The 10,883-nt window shown below is 38.4% G+C and overlaps 1 protein-coding gene across 2 annotated transcripts; it reads left to right on the top strand.

Annotated features, from left to right (window-relative positions):
• The first annotated feature begins 757 nt into the window (after positions 1-757).
• cetn3 (centrin 3) lies at positions 758-7,013 on the top strand. Of its 2 annotated transcripts, XM_040048713.1 has the most exons (5): positions 758-896; positions 2,083-2,218; positions 2,424-2,538; positions 2,659-2,850; positions 6,372-7,013. In XM_040048713.1, the coding sequence occupies exons 1-5, from the start codon at positions 880-882 to the stop codon at positions 6,413-6,415; spliced, it is 504 nt and encodes a 167-aa protein (XP_039904647.1). In that variant the 5' UTR covers positions 758-879; the 3' UTR covers positions 6,416-7,013. The 2 variants fall into 2 exon arrangements, with proteins under 2 accessions (XP_039904647.1, XP_039904646.1); XM_040048712.1 differs by lacking the exon at positions 758-896 and having other exon boundaries at positions 2,045-2,218.
• The last annotated feature ends 3,870 nt before the right edge of the window (positions 7,014-10,883 follow it).

Raw genomic sequence — 10,883 nt, 5'->3', positions numbered from 1 at the left:
TGTATTTTTTTATTCAGGTGGAGAAGGTCTAGAGTAGGAAGACGGAGACATAAAATACACATATGTGAACACATATGTTCATGGTTCGACATTTTCTTTTTGCATTGACTGCAAAGGTCCAGCATCATTTTCTAAATGCTTAAAAAAAAACAATCAATCAACTTAACAAGAAAATATCAGCACAACAATATTAAAAATACTTTATTTATCCTACATAGGATATTCTTTTGTTCAGCAGTTGAAATACTACTACTACTACTACGACTGCAAAAAAAATAAAAATTAATAATAATAATAATAATGCTGATGATGATGATGTCAAGTACATTTTAAACATTAATTTAAATAATAATTAGTCGCAGCCTCGTATAAAATAGCTTTTAAACATAGCTGGCACACAATAAAATGCGGCAAAAACAAAACACTCACAGGATCTTGTTCTATGGTGAATACTGTTCAGAATTATACTTAAATACTTACTACATTTTAGGGACCTTTACGTGTTATAATCGTCGTAGTTTAGATGATATGTATTCATTTGCCATACACATGTGCACGTCTACTGCGTCTACAGTGCAGCACACGTGGAGCTGGCGGCGATACTGCTCCGATCCGCTGCGATTGCACTAGAGGAAATATTAAAATAAATAAATAAGCAGAAGAAGAAGAAGAAGAAGAAGAAGAAGAAGAAGAAGAAGAAGAAGAAGAACACTCTAAAGCCAATCAGAAAGCAATTTGCTGCTGCCTGGTGACCAGCTACCAATAGGAAACGTGAATGTGAGCGCGGATAAACGGAATTGTTGTGTGTCGGCCTCGGTGATATTGTGTTTGGTGACAGTAATAAGAGTAATTGTTTCAGGGCCGTTAAATCCCCTCACAATGAGCCTGTCTCTGAGGTAAGCCGGTTTGTCGCAGTTATTCCAACATTCCTCAAACCAGCGCACAGAGCTATTCGCTAGCTCTTTCACATAAGAGGCGCTAGCATGTTAACTTTGCAATGTGTTTGCTGTGTTTGTTCGGGAGCGATAGTGCATAGGAATTAGCTGCAGCTACTAATCAGTGTACAGTCGACGTTAGCTGCTTACTGTTTTTTTGTTTTTCGTTTCTTTGAATGTGACTTGGACGACTACAATGTACTGTACTATAGACCACATTTAGTTGCAAAACTACTGTTCAGATGCCACCCCTGTACTGATCCTTACGTTCAGTAAGGATCGACTGCATAGCCACAGCACAAAGTCATCAGTAACAGTACAAACGAGCGTTTTTTCCTCATTTATTTTTTAAACAAATCAGCATTCTTGACCAACATAGTTGCTGATTCCGTTTTATTCAGTGCACATACACTTTTGTGTACGTGTAGTGGAATTGTAAGGGGGAAATCCTATATTAAATATTATAAATGGATAATCTTGTGTTGAATTGGCACAGAAAGGGGAAAAAGGACCAAAAACAAAGAAAATCTAACCGAGGAAAGTAGCTGTATCAGCTGTCAGCCAAACACTTCAGTGTTATGTGTATCTGACAATTAATGTTATAATGATACTACAGTCAATTTGTTTTGTTATGTTATTTTGTAATGTTACTGATATTTAGATAAACAGGTGTCAGAGTATTACTCTATCATGTTGTTAAGTTGCTGATAAATCAGATATTATTGATTAAGTATTTGGTCGTAGATACTTCGTTAGATTGCTAACGATATATGCACTGCACTCTGCTTGTGTTGCAAACACAGAGCGTAGATACCTGTAAACTTCAGTCTGTAAATAGTTACAGATTTTAAGTTTGTTTTCTCAGGCAGGGTAAAACTGATCACAAGGCTGTGTACGTTGTCTAAACACTGAGTGCACTGCCTGCATATTTGTCTATTGTGTGTTTTGTCAGCCCTTTGCTTTTTAGCTAACCTTCTTCTGTAAAGCTGTGGTGTTCTGCCATACGCTGTACAACATACTCTGTATTGAAGCTTTAATTTGGGGTAACAGCAGATAAGTGTGTCACTTAAGTTAAAGAAAAATGTTTGCAATATGATGTGATGTGCAATACATTTTTGTATCACATGCTGCATCTGTCTCTCTCCAGAACGGAGCTCATGGCAGACAAAACCAAGCGTAAGAAGAGGAGAGAGCTCACTGAGGATCAGAAACATGAAATCAAAGAAGCATTTGAGTTGTTTGACACAGACAAAGACAAAGAAATTGACTACCACGAGCTGAAGGTGAGCACTGGATGATGAGAGGAAAACAAGTTTGACAGCTAAGAACAGTCCGGTGATGCAGTATTTAATCTGCTGTGTTTAGTATGTTAAAATGTGCCAGATGTCTGTCATAACGAACTCAAAAAGCAGTTTTTCCTCACATGTTTACATCTGCTGTGCTGCTGCTGGAATACAGAAACCTCTCACTGTCACAAACTGTCAACAGGTGGCAATGCGTGCACTCGGCTTTGAAGTGAAGAAAGTGGATGTTCTCAAGATCCTTAAGGATTATGACAGAGAGGGAAATGGGAAAATAACATTCGAGGACTTCAGCGAAGTTGGTAAGTTTGCTTTCCCTGCATGTGCCCCTGTGCAGACAGGGGCCGAGGGGAAGAAAATCTCTGACATCTTTAACTGAAGTGTTTCAGTAACTCTGATGCATGTTATGTATGGTTCTGCAGTGACTGATCGCATCCTAGAGCGAGATCCGAAAGAGGAGATCATGAAAGCCTTTAAGCTGTTTGATGATGACGAATCAGGAAAGATCAGTTTGAGGAACCTGAGACGTGTGGCTCGGGAACTTGGGGAGAATATCAGCGATGAAGAGCTCCGCAGCATGATCGAGGAGTTTGATACTGACGGAGATGGTGAAAGTAAGTCAGCACTTGCTCTTTTCTTCGACATTGATAATTATTGCTATACATTTAATCCCTAGAAGGGAAATGCGTTCAGTTTGTTTAAGTGAACAGGAGTGGATGAGCGGGACTTGTGTTTGTTTTCGTGTACGTACAAAAGAGGCGTATGAACACCATTTATAAGGTGCTCGTATGGAGACATATTTATCGTCAAGTAGTTTGGGAAAAATACATATCTTAATAGTTTTTTATCTTTACCGTGTACGACTCTGGCTACTGGAGCTCCTCTGAAAAAGAAAGCCTCAAATCTCAAAAAATTGTTTGTGGTTCTGTTAAGCGCTATTGAGTCAATCATTCTTTAAACTTACTTAATAATGTCTTCATGAGATTTTAACCATTAGAGCAAAATTACTCATAACCATCTCACAGACGTACCATTATGTTCAGCTACTTTCAGAACCATTGATAATTACGTAGACTCTTTTTCTCCTATCCGGTCGTTAAGTGATGACGTGATGAATCCTACTTCCGGGCCTAAAGTAGTCTGCGTTTAATATGGCTTTTGTGTTGTTAACATGTTTAATGTTTTGTATTTTCTTCTATTTAATCTCAAAAAGCTCCTTAAACAGTCAGTGATCACTGTTGACCTCCCTCGGCTTTTATTACCGCCCATTATTTATTTAAGCTCAGTTTTTAAAACCTTAGGATGTAACTACAGCCCAGCCCATGCAGCAGTATATGAATGACTAACCTCGTATTGTGGATGGATTATCTCAGTTGTTCTCCTGGCTGAAGTTTGGTCCTTTTACAGCATCCTGCCATGCGATTACATTTGTTCCTGACCACCAAGAACACTCATGTTAACTTTTATCGAGTGGAAAAAAAGTTAGCTTGTTTATATTATGCTAACATAGCTGTGTCGCTAGCGGTCACGTAGCACATCATTATATACCAGCTAGCCCAACTTCAGTAACCCTACAAACGTCACTGCTGTTTAGTTTTCTGTCTTCATTTACAGTGGGGCAAAAAAGTATTTAGTCAGCCTCCGATTGTGCAAGTTCCCCCACCTAAAATGATGACAGAGGTCAGTAATTTGCACCAGAGGTACACTTCAACCCTGTTAGAGAAGACGTGAAAAAAAAAATCCATGGATCCACATGGTAGGATTTGTAAAAGCATTTTTCGTAAATTAAGGGGGAAAAATAAGTCTTGGTCAATACAAAACACAACTCAATACTGGTAACATAAACTTGTTGGCAATACAGAGGTCAAACGTTTACTATAGGTCTTTACCAGGTTTGCACACACAGTAGCTGGTCTGATCAGCTGATCAGATGTACACAACTGAATTCAACCAGATGTAAGCAGATGTTTTATGAGTTGTCCTGAGCTGATTTCCATCTTCTATGCTGATAGTAAACTATTTAAGCTGTCTTTTTCCTATACGGTATAAAGTTAGTATGAAGGTAGAATTAAGTCAGTGGATTTCAGCATCATCAGTGAAAATTCATGTGAATTTCTGCTACACTGAATGTAACCTCACACTGACCATGGACCCACAGCCAGTGGGTCACACACTGTTCTTTTGTTCTTTACTTTAAATCCATCACAGTACAGCAAACTAACTTGTTTACCTGCACTAACCTGCAGAGGATTTTCATGCAGCTTTTAAATAACACAACAGTTAGTCTATCTCAGTTTGATTTGCAGCATGTTTCACAATATGAAAAAACATAATGTCACATGTACAGACCTGATATCTGATTTAAAAACATGAGGACTGACATGTATATGGAAGCCCGTTTCCGCCACTAAAAAAAAAAAAAAAGCTAGTATCCATAACTCGAAATTTCGAGTTATTATCTCGAAATTTCGAGTTATATTTCTTGAAATTTCGAGTTATATTTCTCGAAATTTCGAGTTACTTTTCTCAAAATTTCGAGTTAGCTCTGCCAATCAAAAATATACGTGAATGAGGTCGCTTTCTTGTTACCCGGAAGCATATGGCGCAGGACCGCGCACTCAAAAATGGATCCCAACAAATTAAAGTATGTTTGCTGATAGTAACACCATGTGATTCAGCTAATAACACAGGGATTTCATCATTTGTGAAGCCAGGCTGAAAACACTCAGCAATCTGTGCATTCACGACTGGATGTAATACCGGTAGCTTAGCTGTAGCATTTGTAGCTGAGGGCTTCAGCTTCCGGGTAACATGGAAATGACGTCATTCACGTAGATTACTGATTGGCAGCGCTAACTCGAAATTTCGAGTTGCTTTTCTCAAAATTTTGAGTTAATATGTCGAAATTTCGAGAAAATAACTCGAAATTTCGAGAAAATAACTCGAAATTTTGAGTTATGGATCCTTTTTTTTTTTTTTTTTTTAGTGGCGGAAACGGGCTTCCATACATGTAAGCTTTTAAATCTGCATTTAAATTAAATACCATTGAGCAGTCCTTACCTTTAAATCTAAGCTCTCTTCTTCCTCTCCTGTCCTGTCTTTCTTGGCTTTCTAAACTTTTCCATCTTTCAGTGAAGTTAGCGCTCTTTCTTTTATCTTCCCTGTGAAACACAGCAGCTGGACCTGTAGCTAGCAACACACTGTGAGACAAACTGCACACAGTTTGTGTCTTTGTTGACCTGATAGAAACCTTGCATTTGAAATTACCTGACACAAATAGCTCGACCCAAATACATTAAAGCAAAAGTAATGAACCTGTTTTGAGTAAAAGTAAAAAGAAGTTGGAAAGATAAATACTGAAGTAGACTAAAGATACCTGAAAGTTGTACTTAAGCACAGTAACAAAGTATTTTTTTAATTTGTTAATACTTCCTACTTTTGGAAGCTAGGTTGCACAGAAAGATGGGGGTGCTGGATTTAAATGCCTGCGTGTCAGGAAAATGTGAAATTAAATTAAGCAGCATCTGGCTGCATTTCAGTGATTTTGTAGACTGCAAAGCTTAGTGTAGAATTGATTAAATGGCTGAAGTGATACCCTTTCCATTTTCATTGTAGGGGGACAAAAGGTTTCAAACTGAATGGCAGAGATGTAGAAATGTCTGCATGTACCACTTTTTTTTTTTTTTTTTTTTTTTTTTTTAAACCACTACAGTTTAAAACAAACAAACAAAAAACCCTTTGGGGAATTAGCTACCAGAACCTTTTCTGTAGTTTTATTTCTTACAATTTAAGTCCAAAGAGTCCTGTTGACAGATTTCTTTCTTTGTCACGGCAGCTTTTTTTTGTCATGTTAAAGAACAGTAAATTATGTAACATGTTTACACTGACAGAAAAAGGAGTTTCACAGCTCCAGCCCACTTAAGGTCAAAGTGGGCTGAACAGAGAAACTGTAGTCAAAATAAAAGAATTTAAATAAATGAGATAAAAAGATTACAAGAAATTCATATATACACATACATGCAAAAACAAAAGTTTTTTTGTATTTTAGAGAACTGAAACTGTCATTTTTAAAACTTTTTTTCTTTTGTGTTTGGTGCTCTCATTGACTGACTGGACTTGTTTACCCCCTTTCCAGTAAACCAGGAGGAGTTCCTTACAATTATGGGCGGGGAGTCCTGATGAGGGATTTCTCTGTTGCTGAGGACTTCTTGGTTGGATTGGTCGTCCAATTTGTGAGCAGTTAAGTGACTTGACTGTCAACAAGGACGCACAGCTTCCTCTGAAGCATCGCAGGTGGACAGAAGTTGTTTCATTGACCCTGAGGGTTGTACTTGAGTCATTCCATAAAAGTACTGAACTGTGTGACAGATTCAATGTCAGCCAAACTCATTTCTTATTAAAGGTGAAAGTTAAAGTATCAATATCATGCTAGTCTTTAAAATTAGCTAATTGTTGTTGAGTTTTTTTGTTGGGTTTTTTTCCCCCACGTCATAACATCTTTGTTAAATATTTAATGTGTTTTGCAACCATTTCACACCTTTCTGTAATTAGATCCTGTAAAAAGATCTTTTCACTCTTTTATAAACACATTAATTTACTGTTGGGGAAAATATAGACAAATAGGAGTAAAATGTTGTTGCTTTTATCAGAAGTGTCTGTATATTGTAAAGGACACATATTTCATACATGGCTATTTTGAATGGTTGTATTTCCAGTTTACATGTGCATGTTCAAGTGTTCTATTTATTTTTGACACAATAAACTGGTTTCCCAGCAAGTCGCACCATTTTTACCATTTTACTTTCTCTGAGTGCTGGTAAGTGTGTCTCTGTTGTGGGACCTAGTTTGTAGTGATGGCCAAATGAAGCCTTGTGAAGTATTGAAGCTTTTATTGAAAAATGGTTCATTACTCAAACCTTTTCAACACAGTCATCTTTAGTGACATCTGGTGGCCTAAAATATGATGAACACCTTAAATCTACAACTTACAATGAACTGCTTCATTATGATTGCCCACTACAACGCTGAATTGACAGCTGATATCATGTGACAGCTCTGTCTGATATTGGGCTGATGTGGTGCTTTGTTTAAACATGTGCCATAGTGTGTTCTGCTTTTGCTTATGACTTCTTTAAGTTTTTTACTAATAAAAACAAACAAACACTATATATAAGATGTACAACACAACCTTATAATAGGTGTCTTGTGCTGTGAGGTCCCTGGCTCCACGTGATTATATAATTAGCCAATGGACAAGTACGCTTATATTATAACTTATACTATAACTTCTATAATTATAGCTATAGTATGTGTACTTCTTATGTACATTTTAGACCTGGGAGCAGAACTGCTGATAAACTGTTTTTTTTGGGGTGGTTTTTTAGGAATAGGCAGAGCGTCCACTCTTCCTGGCTTTATGTCACACACTGGTTTGCTATCACACAAAATCACCACCAAAATACAGCATAAATCCCACCAACGATTCAATTCCTTAAAAGCCACTAAATCAAGTACTGAAGCAGTCGCATGCCAAATGAAGCTTTGATCACGTCATTGATCATGTGACTCTTTCAGACAAACAAAGCCTCGACACTGTTTCTGAAGCAGTGTGTTGATTTTTTTTTTTTTTTTGACACATGCGCTTCAGCTTCAAACACGCCATCACTTCTAGTTTGCGTTCGTATTCTCTGCCATTTCCTCGTTATGTAAACCTTTTCTTCTGTTTTGTGGCCAGGCACAGGCATAGTACTTTTTCTTTGGTCTTAACCTAGAATTTAGTGTGTTCTTCTTTTTCCCGGAGGAGTGGGGTTTTTGTTTCTTGTTTTGGCCTTGGAGACCCTGAAAATTAATATGCTTCCTTTTCCCCTCCTAATTAAGTTAACAGTGTAAAGAATTTGTAAATTGGTTTTTTGGAAATTGTAAAATCTTTGACACTGTTTGTAGTCTGAGCTTATATAGCTCGTGCTGTTGCCCTTGTTGTGTTGCACCCCTCATGAACCCTAGACTTTGCTTTGATAAGGGGGGACATAAGGGTATCGGCCCTCTGCCGGGGTCTCTCTAAACATGTTTTAGATTATCCTGTGGGCTCGGTTGTTCAGTTCAGGTCATACGGTACAGAAAGTGGACGAATTTTCTTAATTTTGGTTGTTTTGCAACTGTGAGACTAGGCTAGGGCTATTTTTGATCTTCTCACTGGGTACCAATTTATGGTTGACAAGCCATTAGCCAATGAGCATGCAGTTTCAGTCAGAGCTGACCCTGTTCATCACATCTGGTTTCGAAACACCAAAATGATGTCCTGCCAGCTATATCCATACTATATACTGTAATGTGACTGTGATGAGCTTTGAACTCTTCTTCACTGATCCAACATGAATGACTGATATGAGGTGTGCATGACTGCACAACCAGTGAGACTGTGGATCTTGATTAAAAGGAAGCAGTGGATATTTAACGTGTGTGAGCAGGGAGCAGGATGTTACATGCTTCAGCTGTGCCCTCCTCTGGAGGGTGGGTGTTGTTCAGCTGCTTAGGGCTGCCAGTAACAGTGAGGGGATTGGTTGTTCCTAAATTAAGAGTGGAGGCTTGTTGCATCACTCGACTTCCAACCAGGGCCACCTAACTTCATAGTTGAGTGATGCCTTACTCAATTATGTAGAGACTTGCTGTGGAATTTAGGAGGGATTTCACTGTGTTCAACTGAAAAAAAGCATTTTCCCTGCATTTTCTGTGGTTGTTTTAATCACCAGTTATTGCAATACTGTTATTGCTCATGAAAGATGACTAATAAAAACAAATTTCTATGTAGCAAAAATAAAGGGCATGTCTACTTATTTTTTATGTAGTTAAATATGGGCTAAAAAGGCGAGGCTTGTGGAGTGGGTACTGAAGACTGTTTCACTCTGGAAATTAAGCATGACATTTTGAGCATCGATTGTTAATCTCTTAACAGTTTATTTCTTTTTTAAACTCTCAGCCTTAAAATGCTCAGGGGGCAGGCGTGGACACCCAAATAAGTGGTTTTTAAAATTTAAGTTTTCTGACATTTAGTGGGAAGTCCTCCTTTATTAGCAGCATATGTGATAGCATGGGATATCAAATATCTCCTGTGTCTGTGCTCATGGGAGTGGAGCTGAAAAAGATGGCACAGTCCCTTGTGGAGCTCCTGTATGCACATCAGACATTTACTTGCATACTGTGCAGCTTATCTCTTTAGCAGCGGGATGGTGTGGGGTGTACTTAGGTTTTCACAGGACTCTGTAGTCCTGTGAAAACTTTCCAAATGGCTGCATAGTAATATTCAAGGTCATGTTAGTTACACTAAATTAGGGCACGCCTTTGCCTCGTGTACATTGCCTCGTAGTGGAAAAAAATGACATTCAAAATTAATGGTACACAATATAATTGATACAGACTAGTATAGCAAAACCACAAATTACTACAAAAAAACAGAGTATTTGATACCAGTTACTTAAAATAATATGTAAATCCAATCGGTCTCCTGGCTCGGCAGTTATGAATAAAGCAGACAAAGTGTTTGCTGCGTGTTAATGTCTCCACCTGTGGACAGAATGCACACTTGCATGCAGTAGTTTTGAACCAAGCTTGTACAGCCTTCCTGCTGTACTTCGACTGCCCACAAGATGGAGTGATGTGTGCCAGCACATTATGCACCTGATCACTGCATGCACTCTGTGTCCTTCAGGTCTTTGTGAGCACTACTTCTGGTAAAGTTTACATTTTAATTTTATTATTTTATGTTAAAATTGAAATAAAAAAAAGAGGACCGTGGATAAAAGTACACTAAAATTTTAGTTGAGTGTGATTTACAAACTGCAAATGATGTCACAGCATAAAGCCACTAAGCTCATGTTTAAAACAATAAAGGACACCTTCCATACTGACTATAAAAATTAGATACTGCTAAGAAATCTCATCTCATAATGTGATGTATGTGATGAAATAATAACGCCAGTTAGTCAAGGCCTTTGTCACACACTGCACTTGTGATGCAGAATACTGTCCACAGAGCTTTTCGGCGAATCCTCATGAGCTCCGTCACTTGACGCCCCACAGGCTTCTACATATTGGTTTGCATGAAGGCATCTGGATCGCATTGCTTTACACTTCATCTGTCCCAGCCCCCATCAAGTACTCAGATGTTTAAGATGATTGGGGTTGAATAACCCAGTTTGCTTTGGTACTACCCTGTGCCAGTGAGTAAATGAGTCTGTGGTTTTTCTCTTGAGCAGTAGAGTTGAATTCTGTAAATGGGACAAATGTTAGTGATGCTGTAAAAGGCTGAGATACAAAGTATTGTATGTATGTACACGACTAGGCTGAAAGTCATCACTAATGTTGATTATATGAACGTGCATGTGGTTATTACAGTGAGGCCCTGAGCTTAGCCTTCGTCTGGTACATGCTCAGCTGTCACGTCCCGGACTGGAGCAGCACATGCTCTACAAATAACCCAACCCAGTTCCTTCCTAGTGACAACCTCAAAGTCGCCCCCCTGTGGTTTCCACTACATGACTTTCCACACTCACTCTCTTGTATTACTAGTAGTAATCTGTGCTGATGAGAATTCTACAAATGCATCAGATGGCAGACCAAGATCTTATTGCTCTGTGATTGGGGGTAAAAA

Source organism: Simochromis diagramma, unplaced genomic scaffold, assembly GCF_900408965.1.
Source record: "Simochromis diagramma unplaced genomic scaffold, fSimDia1.1 OVJJ01000683.1, whole genome shotgun sequence".
NCBI lineage: Eukaryota > Metazoa > Chordata > Actinopteri > Cichliformes > Cichlidae > Simochromis > Simochromis diagramma.
This window is presented reverse-complemented; position numbering and strand designations above follow the sequence as displayed.

Excerpts from the sequence above, each read along its gene's own strand:
- cetn3 (XM_040048712.1), top strand. The coding sequence starts at position 2,060 with ATGCTGCATCTGTCTCTCTCCAGAACGGAGCTCATGGCAGACAAAACC. Across the intron at positions 2,539-2,658 it reads CGAGGACTTCAGCGAAGTTG|TGACTGATCGCATCCTAGAG; the intron begins GTAAGTTTGCTT and ends ATGGTTCTGCAG. Across the intron at positions 2,851-6,371 it reads TACTGACGGAGATGGTGAAA|TAAACCAGGAGGAGTTCCTT; the intron begins GTAAGTCAGCAC and ends CCCCCTTTCCAG.